This window comes from Plutella xylostella, chromosome Z (genome assembly GCF_932276165.1).
Source record: "Plutella xylostella chromosome Z, ilPluXylo3.1, whole genome shotgun sequence".
In the NCBI taxonomy this organism is placed as follows: Eukaryota; Metazoa; Arthropoda; class Insecta; order Lepidoptera; family Plutellidae; genus Plutella; species Plutella xylostella.
This window is the reverse complement of record NC_064012.1, coordinates 9,281,741-9,297,805: the sequence shown is the minus strand read 5'-3', so window position 1 is coordinate 9,297,805 and position 16,065 is coordinate 9,281,741. Positions and strand designations below refer to the sequence as shown.

The 16,065-nt window shown below is 37.1% G+C and overlaps 1 protein-coding gene across 2 annotated transcripts; it reads right to left on the bottom strand.

The window, feature by feature from the left end:
- Positions 1-65: 65 nt before the first annotated feature.
- LOC105395778 (coatomer subunit beta') lies at positions 66-15,709 on the bottom strand. 2 transcript variants are annotated; one of them, XM_048632662.1, is made up of 18 exons: positions 15,564-15,709; positions 15,193-15,351; positions 14,119-14,311; positions 13,524-13,672; positions 12,913-13,087; positions 12,374-12,560; positions 11,906-12,039; positions 11,515-11,814; positions 11,188-11,278; positions 9,903-10,068; positions 8,663-8,832; positions 8,162-8,330; positions 7,546-7,807; positions 6,866-7,022; positions 5,491-5,623; positions 2,283-2,452; positions 1,695-1,833; positions 66-242 (listed from the first exon to the last, which is right to left on the bottom strand). In XM_048632662.1, the coding sequence occupies exons 1-18, from the start codon at positions 15,564-15,566 to the stop codon at positions 210-212; spliced, it is 2,790 nt and encodes a 929-aa protein (XP_048488619.1). In that variant the 5' UTR covers positions 15,567-15,709; the 3' UTR covers positions 66-209. The 2 variants fall into 2 exon arrangements, with proteins under 2 accessions (XP_048488619.1, XP_048488618.1); XM_048632661.1 differs by lacking the exon at positions 15,564-15,709 and having other exon boundaries at positions 15,193-15,378.
- Between the last annotated feature and the right edge of the window lie 356 nt (positions 15,710-16,065).

The window sequence follows — 16,065 nt, the reverse complement described above, 5'->3', positions numbered from 1 at the left end:
GCAACTCCCATTTTTACATTTCAAAGATAGGTTTCTACGTCTACTTCAAATAATAGATGTAGAGATTCCATTTAAAATAATTTAATTAAAGACATAATTGGGAAAGAAAATCTGTATAATACTTTAAACTTACAAATGTATTAGCACTTTATGAATTAGTTTTATGATGATATTATGAAATAAGAAATCTAAATATATAATAATAATATTTACTCGATCAAATCTGCTTCATCCGACAAATCCTGTAAAAGAAAATGAGTCAATTAGTAAATACAACATGCATATTAAATGTTTTTCGCTTAATTTATGACAGAAAGGAAAATATGAGATCAATGAATAACACATCATTTTGACATATTCAGCTGCTTTCAACTTGACCCCGTGTAATCGCTTCTAAGTAGTTAATTATAGCCACACCCCCGGGATTTTGTTTCTATATTATTTACGATTCTACGATAATTGTAATGATACAATTATCGTAGAATCCCGTTCATCGAATGATCGATGAACGATTCTTGCTTAGCAATATCTTGTAAGTATACATTTTCTGGCCAATTGCATCTCAAACATTGCTCAAGTGACTTTATCTGTGCATGTTTTCTATGTCAATGTAATCAAACACATATCCAATACAAAAAAAATATTTAACATAGCATTATTTTGATTTAAAGAAAATTAAGGTTCTCTTAATTTTTCTAAGGAAGTCTAATTTTGTTACTATCTACAGATACCAGTTAGCAATACTGTTATTTAATTTATAGGTTCTAGCAATACCAATGTAGCTTCTTTGGCAGTAATTAATGGTTACCTTCACATTGGGTTCCTTTAGGCGACGCCCAGAGAAATAAGAACCAGAAAGAAAAAAAAATATAACAAATTAATATAGCGAATTTCTTAAAAGTTTGCTATAAAAAACCATTTGATTATTCATCGATTTGCTTACGAATTAGACATTCAATTAAATAATCAAGATCCTAGTCGAGTGAAACAATTTGTACAACTTATGAACTAATATACCGATACCCATTTCCCACCCATTCTGCTCTGTCCTGAGACCTTACCAGGAATAATCATCGTCAACCTGAAGTAACGTGACCAAACATTAAGCGTATGTAATATTTAGTTTCTAGAGTAAACGGTAGTGTAGCTCGAGGCATAATATTATGTTATTATCTCACAAATAGATACGTGACGTTTCTACACGCTGTTTCACGTAAACGATTATTCCTGCTAAAACAGATAATGCTGCTTATCGGTACAGATTATATAGTATGCGGTTTCTGCTACAACTACAACAAGGTTTAGATGTCCACAAAATATATTAACCAAACGCATACAACTTTTTTTTCAGGTGTATTTATACGCGCCTGATAACTTATATTTTTTTCATTCAAAAACTTCTAGGTAAGTATTCTAGTAAAACTTAAAACCAATGAAATACTTCTATGCAAAAATTATTGATTTCGTAATTAAACCATTTGTTTTAGCTGTAGATTATTTGTTTAACAATATTTTTATTAAAAAGACACACAAAGATTTATTTCCTTTTGTGCCAAGTAAGAAAGAATGCAGTATACGTACAACTTTGTGTTCCAAAAGTTCTATAGACGAAAAAAAATACTCGCTAACAGTTAGGTAATTGGCTAATCGAATGTTGCTGAACCGTTCCATTTTCTTTGACCGGAGATACTGACCAGGCTTTCCACGCTGTCCTCCAGTTGCACATCATCCAGCTCCTTCTCTAGCTCCTCCATCATGTCCAGGGAGTTCTTGCGCTTCAGCTTGGCCTCCGTGGCTGACGACACCTCCGGAGAGGGCTCTTTGGGCTCGGTGCTGCGGACAGATACTGCTGTAAGTGTGTGTGTTGGTGGTAGAAGCTAGATTGTGTTTTGTTTTATTGATATAGCTGGCTGGCCGGCTGGCTCAGCTGTTGCGGACTAATTTATATTGCTGTAAGTGTAAGTGGGATGTGGAAACTGGACTGTGTTTTGTTTTATTGATGCTATTTGAGCGGCTGCCTGAGCTGTTGGGACCAAAAGGCTCGCTGCTATGATAGAGAGCATGGCTTGCCTCCTAGAAGTAGCCTAATGACGTGTCCTGATTATAATTTTAAAATTTTGTGTCTTTTATCTGGGTATCGTATCTACATTTATGTAATAGCTTTAATAGTTATTAGATCCAGGTAATTTGATAAATAGCATTGTGAATCATCGTGTATTCAGGTAGTGTGTGTTGAGAGCTATTACTAGATATAATATCTCTCAAGTCTAGTAATATTTTACCTTTGGACTGAAGCGCTGGGGTGGTATAGGCCGAGTTTCTCTGCTTCGGCTTTCTCTAAAGCCAAATCTCTGTCAATATTGCTGAGTTTGTAGTTGTCTGGAATGTTTGCGAGGTTGGAACTGTACTCGTAGCCGAATTCTGCCTGGTACTTCTCTAGTTCTAGACTTTCCTGTAACAAAATCATATACCACAATGTTAATTGCTTACATAAAGTACACACTCTTTTAAACGAAAAAATTCATTTTATTTATCAATTTTGCTTCTTTAAAAAAGATTTACAGTCATTTTGCTGCTTATAAATAGATTACAAGGTTTTATGAATAAAGATTTAAGTTCTATAGCTTCAGTTTCGATCGCATGTAGATGTAGTGTGAGTATAGAAGTTATACCTATGTGAGTATTTCACATAAACAACATCGCTGAAGGTAAGTACTAATTACACAGTTGTTCAATGATGTTGCAGCGAGGTGTGAACTTCAAACATTAGTCCGTACTAAACTAAACAGGTATTGTTGTGTACTCGTTAAACTTCAATATAGCGACCACTAATGACATGATTACAGGTTTACTACATTCATTTGTTATTTGTACCTGTAACTACTCTATGTATTGTATAGTAGGCATAGACCTACTACCTCTAGACTGGCAATCGCCGTGTGCACTATTCTCTTTCTCACTCAAACCATAGATGTTGCCGACAAAAAAATTAAACCTAAATATGGGGAAATTTAACTTATCATAATAACAAAAACAAAACTTGAGTATATCGTCGGTTGATAGGAAAAAGACACTAAAGGCAAATTTTTCAATAGCCAGATAAAAGTTTTGCTGGGAAATAATTTTAATGCTGTTGCGTCTCAATGTTTGTATTACCCAGATAACATTTATCTGAATATTGAAAAATCAGCCTTATTTATTTATTTAAACACTTTATTGTATGTATACACAAATTACACAGTTTAAAGTAAAAGTTAACAAGTACAAGAAAGAACAATACAAGTATATATATACAAAGGCGGACTTATCGCCTAAACGCGATTTCTTCCAGTCAACCTTTATGGTGTGGAAATAAAAGCCTTAGTGAGTTTTTCCTGTCAACCGACGATATAAGAAAAAAAAATTTACTCATACTTATTTGATTTCAATATAATTATTTAATATACACAAACTGAGTGGATTGTATGATTCATTGTCTTCGTCCAATCGAAACAATCCTCTTCAAAATGTGCCGAACACAATTTTTGTATGTTTCTTTGGTTCCCAATTTGTGCGACCGGTAATGTCTATCCATTTTCTTGATATTTTTTTTTCTGTCGGAAACCTATGAAGCAGAGATAAATGGATGAGCATGAGCATTATAATCGTGGGCCAAATATGTGATGGGGTTTTTTTTAAAGGAAACACGCATTTCGTATCAATACAATAAACTTTATATTATACAGAAGAAATCACACATAGAAGAAAAAAACGAAACGAACGTTTCCTCACAATGAGAGGCACCTCATTTGAAAGAGGAGAATGACTTCTACAAAATACAATCTTCACAAAAACCGAATTCGTGCGCCCCATTTGTAAACCCAACCCGAGTCCGTTACAATTTCTAGTATTTTCTTTGCATACTATAATATTTGTGGGTAAAATAAATTTTCAATAACTTGCAACACCATGTGATTTGTTATGATATGGTACCTCGTAATTTTTACTTAAAACTGATACTAAAAGACCTTACAGTATTAAAATTAGTATCGTTTTATATTAAAATCGAGCCAATAGATAGTACTATGATGAATGTAAGCTTGTTAAACTTGATAGTATCTACTTACATGTGAAAATATATCTCATCCGTCATTCCATCGTGTTTTCGTTCAATATGCTCTATACAACCGAACAAAATCCACCCACCCATGTCACACACTCGTTAAGTGATGATAATAGTCTAATAAACTTAATAAACACCCACAAATCACTAGCAAATCAAAAATAAATAGCATTTAGAAAATTTTGTTGTAACTGTCAGCCTTTGTTTGGCAAAGATTTTTCATTTGTTTCATTGTTTGGCAAAGAGAACTGACGTGAACAGGCGCCACAGCAAAAAGGACAAAAAACATTTACAGCTTAACGTTTCTTTCTTACGCTTAATGTAGCTAAGCGTCTCTTTTTCGCAATGTCAGAACTGTCACGATTATACCCCTGTGATAGTAGGTATAAGTACTTATTATTGTAATAAATTGTTCATTTTTCTATATTTTATTTTTACACAAATTAAATAAGTATTTGCAATATTGCTATTATAACACGACTTAACTACGTCTTAAAGTTTTCACCTATATTATAATAAAAAAAATCAAAAGAGACGGTATCGAATTTATTAGCTTAGCTTCGTAAAATGTTCGATGAGGTCAAGTATGTAAAATATTATTATAAAAGAAATAGTTCAGTTTACACAGGTGGCACCTACAGGCAAGAGCCTAGGATAAGCTATTAAGCATTCATTATGTAGGTATTTAGTGACAATATGGTTTCATCCATTTAACTAGGTGTGAATACTTATATTTGTATACAACATAATTTCAGGTATTAACTAAATTATTTAATAACATTTATACATATCATTAAAGAACTATAGTTTTCCTATAGCGTGTATAAGAACATTAATTGGGAAATCGTTACATTATTATATTTTATTGTATACTTGTTTATTTGAATGGCGTAGTATTCTGTAAGTTCAATTGTATTTTGTTGTAAGTACTTGACTGACATTAGTTGGACCGTATTAGACTATTTTATTACCCTTCTAGTATCTACAGCGACCCTGAAAAAAGAGAGAGCTAAACCGCTCTCGGACAGCAACAGTCTACTGTAATCACTACTTATTATAAAGGGGTCTGTGATAATGTTGGTTAGTCCTTAAAAACAACTGAACTTTTCACGAAATTTGGTATGCAGCAAGATGAAAGCTTAGATTACCTATATGTTACTTTTTATCCCCGCATTCTACTGAACTCGTTGTCAACATCTAGTCATTGATACACTCAAGAACTCTCGGGCAACGAAAAAGTTCCAGTAACATAAAAATAACGTCAATGGCTGGCGACACTTTTTTATTACCCGTGAGTGTATTAGAAACTTACGGCGTCAATAACTAGATGTTGACCACGAGTGAAGTAAAAAGTATTTCCGAAGGAATTAAAGGTATTAGAAACTTACGGCGAATTCAGGGAAGAGGTTCTCATAGCTCTCGGGGTCGGCGAGCGCCTGGCCCGACTTCTTGTTGGTGGTGGCGGTCACCTCCTGCCGCCACAGCTTCACCACTTCCACCACCTTCGATGGCATGTACGATCTGGGGGAGAATTGTTGGGGGTTAGTAGTCTTTGGAGCCGTGAGATGGTAGCCCGGTCGGAAGGTCTTATGCTAGAGATGAGGATTCAATTGAATCTAAAACATAATATCGACAAACTGTTTAAATACGACATGATGTTATAATGTGAGGTTATTAGGTAAACAAAATCATATCGTATAAAAGTTGGTCAAAATTCGTGTTTTTCAGCCAGTTCAAATTGCGCTATTGCCTGACATGTACCAATGAGTTGGACTTTTAGTTTTAGTTAAGCGTTCACAGAATTCTTATATATTAGGTATGATTTTTACTGGTCTTTATACCATAATTTAATTACTGTTCTTATTGAAGATGTTGTTTTGTTTGTTTACTTAACGATTTGGCTTTGTTGTGTTTGAAGATACGCATTAGACCGAGAAATTCCGTCGTTAGTTATTTATTATAGACAACCGAAACACATGCATTAATTATTTGGCATACATAAACTGCGACATTGCCAAATAGCTTGAATGAAAGCTTTGTATTTTAGATGCCGAAATAAAATTATATGATGAGCTTTTATGCATTTTTATGTATTTAAAAAATATACGACTGCGAAACTGCACCCGTATGCAAGTACGTGTGTACTTTATAAATACTTTCGACACATACCTTATTCAGTAAATATATAAGTTATTTATTTATGCGGGAGACCTGATGGCTGCGTTCTTGCGGATTCGATCCCCGTCGTAAAGTCAAATATTTTGGTGTAGGGCGTTAAATATTTCCAACCAATCTGCCAAGCATGGAGATTATGGCAATAGCCATCCAGTACGATGGATGCCCATTTACATCAGTGGAATATTTACGGGCTAGTGTATATGTTATTGTTTTTATTATTTCTACAGTAAACAAGTCAGATACTGAATGTTCAGTAAAAAGTAAACACTTCAAATTTTAAAGAGACACTTAACCCAGTTTAAGTTTTATAGGCAGATTATGTAGGTCATTTTTGCTATGCGTTATCTATTATTTAAAAGTACTAAACAGAGTATGCCATAGGTTTTACTTATTTATTAAGCAAAATCAAATATTTTAACGTTAGCGTCGCCTGGCAAAGTGAGTTATAGAGAAACTAGATTACGTTACCTGGCAAAGGTAGTGATAGAGATAGAAAGTAACGTCGACTGGCAAAGTAAGTGAATAGAAAGAGAAGAGATGACGTCACCTGACAACGAGAGTGGCAGAGAAAGACAAAAACGTCACCTGGCAAAGAATGCGGCTTCGGCGAGTCTGTCGGTGTCTATGAGCAGCTTCAGACAGGTCTCCAGCTCGTTAAGTGTGAAGTACGCGAGGAATGCCACGTTGTTCTGACCCTCCTTCAGGGCCATGTCTGCTATCTCCTTCATCAGCTCTTTGTCACCTGTCAACATAGTTAACATAGTCAAGTAATGAACGAAAATGAGGGCAAAAACGAGGACTGAGTATGGAAAACACTGTATTAGTTTTCGATGCTCTTTTGGGTTTTAAATTCGCCTTGCTGGGAACTTTGTCTTGTTGGCTTTAATAAGCTGCGTATCGAAGAAGATATTAGATGTGGGAAATCAACAGCTAAGCATATCAACACAATTTCGTCATCAGCATCATTCGCCCGTAATCGTTTCCTCCTGAAAATAGACCTCTTCTAAGGATCAAATAAACAGTGCAGCTTTAATTTTTTTAAGATCTACGCCGCCGTTTATCTCTTTCGCCGTCATCGGTTACTTTAGTTCTCTTTCAAATACCCAATTCTATTCATATTCATTTATTCATTGCAACTATGTTGGTGTTACACTGTTCTTAAATCTATGTACATATAAGTATCCTTAACATAGCTCCCTGCAGGGCATAGCAACATTTTCGTAAACATTTCTATACCAATCTCTTAACAGGCACAGCCCACTAACCTGTGCTAGTAGCGAAAACCAGCAGTCCCCCATAATCGTGCGCATTCTGGAAGCATATCCTCGTGAGCTCCGTGTCGGCGGCGGCGGCGGCGGCGGCCCCGAGGCGCGACCACCGCGCGGCGGAGGTCCTCGACGGAGCGCCTTCAGCCGCCGTCGCCTCCTCGGCTAGTTGGCGGGCTCTTCGTAACTCGCCTAAAGCTAGGGCCAGCTCGAACTGGTGTTCCGGCTCCGTGGAGACGGCTAAAGCTTGCTGCTTGAAGCCCTGGTGTTGAGGAAGTTGAGTTTAGTAAGGGTTTGAGGGAAAGGTGTTGGGTCGTGTGTGCGGTTGTCCGGATTAAGGTGAGGCTGCGCAAGAGTTATAAGAAAGTGGTGTATTAATTTGGTAAATAGATATCAAATACATTAAAATGTCCAGTCTTTAGGACTTAAACTAGATTAAGTTTTATACACAGTTTTCATAAACAACTGACTTCTCATCTATGTGATTTGTCATCAGCGGCTGACTTCTCATCTGTATAATTTCTCGTCAATAGCTAATGTCTCATATTTGTGATTTCACATCAGCAGCTGACTTCTGACTCATATTGTTTAACCATGAACTTGACTCCTTTGTTACCTGTTTCTCAAGGAAGTGAGCGACCCGTGTCCGGTGTTCATGCGGTATGACCGGCAGCACCTTGTCCGCCGTCTCGAAGTCCCCTCGCATCACCGCCGTCTGGTACTCCAGTACCGGCAGCAGAAGGGAATAGGAGACCACGTTGAGCTCCTTGTCGTTCAGGTATAGTCTGTGGGGTGAAGGGTTGGGTGGTTTGGAGTGAAGATTGAGGGTGTTATGTCTATCAGATGCGTTAGTTTGGATAGGCAACGTTTAAGTAGCCTTATATATTTTTTAAACGCTCTGGGATTTGATCAATGCTGGTTCTGCTTGGCTCTAGGCTTCTGACAGGTATTCTGTATGAGATCATTGACACGCATCTCAACGTTGCCATTGCCGATGACTTGATAAATTATATACTTAGCTCTAAAAAATACTACGAATGTTTTAGCCTGTACTCCTGCTACAATATACAATATTGAATAACGGTTGCATTGCATAACAAAGGTCACAATCCCTCACCTGTTTTCCTTAGCTACGTATCCAAGAATGTACATGGTGTGATCGAGATGCGATATCGTGACGATCTCGCCGCCGACATAGTAGTTTATTCTGTTGAGAGAGTTGGTGTAGATGAAGCAGTCCCCGATCCAGATGCCTGTCTTTACTGTCTCGTTCACTTCGCCGACCACCTGGGTGGAGAGAAAGAGAAAAAAGTGTTAGAAGACTCTGTATGTTGCTCCATGTTACGACTATTATATGTATTTGTTTGCATATAATAATGTTCAGTTATCCTTAGGAAAAAAGGAAATTAGAAAAGTTCTGATTAAAAAAAAACTTCAAAAATATGATGATTGGCCGGCCTACGGTTTATATAGCTATGTATTTTGTCTATTATTAACATCTCGGGTCTATCGTAATAATTAAGAGAGAAGAATAAGAACAAAAAATAGGCGTAAATTCTATGGAAACATTATAAATAACATAAACAAATGAGATAAGATAAGCTGACACCCGAATTTCCTGTGTAGTCTATTCCTTATCATTACTATCACCAGCATAAACCCTAATTATTACTTTTACAGCTTTATCAATAAACATTTTCGAGTTTTGTCAGCATTCGATAGTATCTATATTGAGGAGGACACATCATTTTGTTCTACTTTATATTTCATTTCTAAATGTTGCAGAGCTAGCTTACTATATCGTAAACGTGGATTCCTTACAATGTATTTTAAAATCATCATGGCGTTATCTATGCGCCTATAACTATTAACTGAACTAAGTGACTCATCGAGTGGTTGTACAGCTGTACTCATTTATCATTTCCCACGTCGGCACCCGCTTCTTACTCTAAATGCTGGTTCATATCTAGGCAGTGATATGTACCTAATACTTTTTTATAATGTATGTACATCATACACTTTTATTCCGAATGCAAATATCTTGAGGAACCTGTTCACCTACCACATCTATTTATTTATTTATTTATTTTATTTTATTTATCTATATGTGCAAACCCTGCAGTGGACTAGCACGGTATAAAATGGTCCAAGCTTTCCTGCTTTCTTAGGCAGTTTACAGATTAATGGGATAAGCACAAACCAGAAGGGCCACGAGAGTTACTCTAAAATTCAAGAATACTGAAATGAAGTACTTGTAACGCAAATACGTGTATGGTAAATAGGTTCAAGGCCTAAGATCCAAGGTTTCGTATATATAGAAAAGTGTTCGGGAACCGCCTTTTTAGAGCACCCCATACCTCAAAGGCATCCTCAATGCCGTCCTCTGTGATGTTGGTGTTAGTCTCGCGCGCCTTGGTGACGACGGCGGCGTTGTAGCGCAGGATGTAGTAGCTCTCGTCCGTCGCCAGACAGACGAGGCTGCCGCTCTCCGACCAGAACACGTGGCGGGGCTGGATCTCGATGCTGGGGGGATGAGAATTATGTGATAATCAGAATAGAGGAAATGAAAGGAATAGGTACACACCGTGCCAACGAACAAACGCCAACTTCGCTGATGGTGTCTTTTTTGGATCAATTCTCCTTTAAATTTCCATGATGTTGACGATGCGACGTTGACGGGATGAATACCCAGCATAAGACGAATGTTAGCAACAATAATGTTGTATGTTTTGTAAAATAACGTAACGATTTAACAAGAAAACGCACAGCTGGTTTTAAACTTGAGATATAAGAAATATTATAGAGATGATGATCAAATATAATAGTGTTTAAATTACTTATACTTATCATATATTACACAACATTAAGTTATGTAAGTATATTATATAGACTCCTGAAAATTTTAGTAAGAAACACCAGTTTCCTTTCTGTCCTTATTTATTGAATGGTAAGTTCTGTTATGTTATGTGTTCTATATGAATCGCTAAAGATTAATGATTTTTTAATAGTTATTAAAACTGATAAATGCTTGTGTACTTATACCATTTGCGCGCAGCCAGGTGTGTTAATTTTCTATAAGTACGGATAGGATTGAAAAATATAATGTTACAAATATACTTACATAATTACATATAATAAAATATAGGATAACCTTATATCACATATTTTTGCATTGCTTTGTTTTCAAGTCGCATCGCAAAACAGAAATTTAAATTAAGAAAATATACCTCGGTGCAGATCTAGAAGTGAAGGTACAATAAAATTTACATAGATGCGATCTCTTTGTCGATGTTTCCGCTGAATATTGAACATCGTGAGTAGTAGTGCCTAACAAAGATATTCCTGGTATTTTCAGGACTTGTAACTGGACAGAATCTTCTTCGTGAATCATATATTATATAACAAGAAAAGCATAAAAGTATGTACCGATAAAAATTAACAGCTATCCCCCCTCCGCACTTTAAAATTATACAGCTTAGATCCGCCTACTATTCAAAGGGCAATAACTAAACTTATAATTTATTCTATTGCAGCATTACTAAATTAATCATCTTTGAGTAGAAATTTAGAGTGGTAAGAGGGCTGGTCTCGCAGAGCTTTTACAAAGTAAACGCAAAGCAAGTATAATTATAAATAACTAACCGTCTGATGAGCTCCAGATGTTCCCAGTCGTAGATGGAGAAGGAAACTCCACTGATTGACTTCACGCCGAGCATGAAACCGCCAAATATTCCTGCAACAGAAAACAACTTGACCGTAGGAGGCAATATATTTTAAAATAATATTATGTATAAAAAGATAATCATGTACATAGTTATAAGTATCTTAAATAGAAAAACTATAATGGAAAAAAAAAAAATTTGGTTTAATCTTGCGCAAAGATTAAGACTGATTATGTTGAACAAATTCTGAGGGACACTGTGACTCTGTTACGTTTTTGATTAATTTAGAAACCAATTTTGCTATTACCTTCAGCCCCATACTCCGGTTTGAAGCTCTTCCGCTCCTTGAAGTTCTTGAACACTTTGATAGTGCTGGAGTTCTCGAGCGTGGCATACTCCGAGCTGTCAAAAGTCCACACAAACTCCTGCGCATTGCCGAAAGCCTTATTCCTCAGAGCCATGGCTGTGTAAATTATGTATTCCCCGTCTCCGCAGACTACTACGAATCTGCCGTTGGGATTGTGGGCTATCGTCTGTGGATAGATCTCGCAAGAACCCATGTCTTTGACCACTAATGGCAGCCTCTCACCATCTTTTATGTGTGTACCTAAAATCAATAACAAATGGGAGTTAAATAGGTGTTTTAACTTTAAATAATATAATAATGATTCTCATTGTTTCAAAGACAGTATCCATACCTTCAGGTAAAGCTTTCAGGTTGACTTGTTGCATCTCTGAGTGTTTGGCCCAGATGATTTTGCCGCCATTGACGTCCATGGAAATAGCCGGCTCCTCCCGTCCTACCTTTATCATTATAGTCCCTTCGTCGTAGCTGCGGAATACAAAACACAAGTTATGAGTCCAATATCATCATCCAAGACATGAAATGCTGCAGCAATTGGACGTAATGCACCGTCTAGAGTCCACTGTAACATGAACCTAAGCAGGGTTTACATGGTAAGAGTATTCTCGGTCCTAGCCCGCTCATACAAAACCTAGCAGATCCGATTCCACTGATTGGCTGATTTTGTCTAAAAGCGCTCCTTTCACATACCTATTACAAATAGCTGCATCTGACAAACACTCGACTCATGAATACTCTTATCACATAAACCCAGCTTCGTAAGCCCACAATCCTCAACCTATCAAACTCCAAATCCACATACCCAACAGCGACATTATTAGACCCATGCATGGAGGATATGGTCCAGACGCGCTCGAAGCCGTAGTTCAGCGAGCTCTCGAGCCGGTACGTGCCCGCGTGCCAGATGCGCACCGTGCCGTCCTCTGAGCCAGTCAGCAGGATCGGGAGCTCGGGGTGGAAGGACACCGCTGACACGTTCTGGGCGTGACCTGAGGATAGTCAGGGAGTAAATGCATGTGATTGTAGAGTTGCAGTACTAATGGTTTACAATGTTATAACGTGAAATATTCAGATGTCAAGTTTGTTGGGTGCATATTACTTTATTGACTACATTGACTACAGTCTGGGTTTACGAAAGCCACCCCAAATGGTCCGAAAACGAAACGAACCCCCAGTCAGTGATGGACAAATTACTCATCTTCTAATTCCTTTACAAGATGACAAACGGTATAAAGTTTAGTGTTTATAGTTTTTGTCAGCAATATGATAAGAAGCAGTTATAGTTTTTGTCACTGAAACACTATAAACAACATTGATTACAAAAGCTAAGCTCTCCCTTACCTTCCAAGGTCTGAACACAAGTCTTGTTCTGGTAGTCCCATATCTTGACGAGGCGGTCGTCGGCTCCACTGATGAGGTAGGGCTTGTCCCCGCCGTGGTAGTAGTCCACACAGTTGACTCCCTTCTCGTGACCTTCCAGAGTGAAGTTCGGGATGGAAGAGCCCAGCTGCCATACCTGGAGAATGGGTGAAAAGTAAAAAGCATGTAGTATGTATGTACCTGGCAATGGTGAAAGTGATTTAAAGGTAAGTAAGCACTTAAGATGTAGGTATGTGGTAATCATCATTAATTCTGGATACCTAAAATGACTTCACGGTGTTTTGTTTCTAACCATGCAGATCATTATTTCTGGACACCTTAAATGACTAGACTATGTTTTGTTCAATGTGGCCATGTGGTCTTACTGCTTCAGTCTGACTTACAACCATTTTCATGATTTGTTGCGAGTGACATGTCCATACACCATCTTCTTACCAATTACTTCTTAATTGGATTATATTAGTCACACACAACATTGCTATTCCATTGGAATATTGGAATACATTTCAGCTGAAGACCTAAACAAATTAGCAAGTAACAAGAATAGATTATGTATTCTTTTGATTACATACCTTGACGGTTCTGTCAAGACTGGCACTGGCAAAAGTGTTGTTGTCTTTGGGGTTGATGACAATTTGCATCACATAGTGCGTGTGTCCCTCGAACACTTGCTGGCAAGTCCAGTTGCGATCCCAGTTCCAAAGCTTTATCAGAAGATCATCTGTAAAACAGTTCAACATTTTCACTTCACTGCAAAAAATATCACATTCAAGGATTGAACACAATGTAATTTTATCAGATTTATCTAAGTTTAAATAGACTGGTTATATCAACTAAGACCCTACATGTTCAGCAAATGTATGTAGAACAGAAATAGGCAAAATAATAAGATTTTGCCCCACAGAATGAAAATCTTGAACCCAATACTAGTGGTGGCTACATGAGTCAAGGTTAGTGTTATGTAAGTCAATCACTTCATGATAGTCAGATTATGATGATGAAACATCTCTCTAAAAATCTTCTCCATCCTGCATGCTTGGCAACTTGGTAACATTTGAAATTACCAAGCACTAACAAATAAAAATACACACCATAAGTGAAAGAGGTTATTGCTCCCTCTACACAAATCCATACAAAATGATTCCTAAAATGGTTATATTCACTTACCACTGCTGGTCAAGATGTATGGCTGGGTGGGGTGAACCGCAATACACCTCACATAGTCTGAATGAGCTTCAAAATTGTGTACACGTTCCAGTGTGTTGTAGTTGAAGACACGAATTTGCATGTCATCGGAGCCGGTGATCACCCAGAACTTCCTCGGCACAAACTTGGCCGCACGGACTGGCAAGTCGCATACCTATCAGGAAAATAGACAAACAATGAATGAGTGGCATGGTAATGCACATCACATCTGCTTGACCTCCAAAAGAGTACATAAGTAAAAGAAGAGAGTGTCTGAGTAACAATAAACACTTTTATTCTATCATAAAGATATTTTATTAAAATGGCAATACTTTGTTATTGTATATATGTTTACTGTTTCACACAAAAATTGTGGAACAGATTTATATGAAACTTTACAATAACATGGCAAATACATCAGAATAACACATTTGGCTATTTTTAAACCTGGTATTCCCACAGGAAAACTTTTAAAAGTAAAGTGAGCCTCTCTATTTAAATATGCATGGATTTTATCATTAAGACTGGCCTTTCCACCTATTACAGATGGTTTATTTCCTAACTAGGCCATTTATTTTTGAGCGCTGTGAAGACCTACAGTTATTTGAGTATATTCTGCCACTATGAAATGGAAGCTTGAAGATTAAGAGATGTATCTATTTTGTTCTACTTTCTTAAAATCATGATTTAAACAGTTTTAATGCATAAGTTCTGAAATACACCCAGTAGTTACAATTAAAATATAAATTAGAAGCAAATGAGAATAATATTGATTTTTTATTTCACTAATACCCATTAAATTTACAAATCTTATCAGAGTTTGTCTATAGTATTGCATCAGCTATGAAAGCTATTGAATGTAGTATTATAAAACACTTTTTTATGAGTAAGTGAATAGAGAAGCTATATAATAAAATAGAATTTAATAAATAATATAAATTAGAAAAGATATACTTAATAAAATACCCTATACCTATATTTTGCATGATGTTGTGTACTGTGGCCAACCAAAAACAACAATCAATATTGCTGCAACTTCCCAGGAAACAGACTTACCTCAAATCTTTTTATTTGCAGCTGTGTCTCGTAGTTCCATATGTTGACATCCCCATTGTACAGGGAGCATAGCAGCCAGGGCTCCGAGGGGTGCTGGTCCACGCACTTCACGCGGTCCGAGCGAGCCGTCAGCTTCCTCTTGATATCCAATCTCAACGGCTTAGGAAACATAATAAAACGATCAGTTATCAGGAGAACACTACAAATGTTAGGCGTTCAACACCAAGTAAACCTATAGGATGCCGACATAGTTAGATGATCAAAGCACGATGAAAAATGAGGAAAATATACTGTAAGGCTATCACAAACTTGTCGCAAAGACAACCGATTCACTTTACATGCACTTTAACTAGATTACTAATGATTCTTACCATTTTAAATGGTTAAAACATGAAAATTTGTCATGCAGAATTTAATGTACGGTGAAAATTTGACAGGGTAAGTGGACGTGTCACTTGAGGGCGTTCCAGTTTGCACGAATCACAGAACTGGCACGAACGCAAACACATAGACAAGCGTAAATCGGAATACCATAAGGTCAACGTTCCAAAGATTGCCATCCCAATAAAGTACAGCCTGGGAAAAAAGAGTAGTCGTTTATTCCGTTGTCTGTATTACCGTGCACATGGCTCTCGTCTCGAATAGAACCGTTGCGTCTACCTTCCTAAGCTTGAGTTTATTTACTTCTATGGCTTGGACCATTTCCCACCACGCTGGTCGATGGTCCACTGCGGGTTGGTGGGTTCACAGTTGGTTCACAGTCACACATCTAAATGTGCAGGTTTCCTCACGATGTTTTCCTTCACCATAAGATCACGTAGCATAATTTCTGATTCCTAACGACGATTCTCTCGGCTTTAAAAATAAATAGTA

Coding starts and splice junctions, on each gene's coding strand:
- LOC105395778 (XM_048632661.1), bottom strand. CDS start 15,363: ATGTTTCCTAAGCCGTTGAGATTGGATATCAAGAGGAAGCTGACGGCT. Junction 11,815..11,905: donor CCTGAAAGCTTTACCTGAAG/GTATGGATACTG, acceptor TATTGATTTTAG/GTACACACATAAAAGATGGT. Junction 1,834..2,282: donor CCCAGCGCTTCAGTCCAAAG/GTAAAATATTAC, acceptor ATCTGTCCGCAG/CACCGAGCCCAAAGAGCCCT.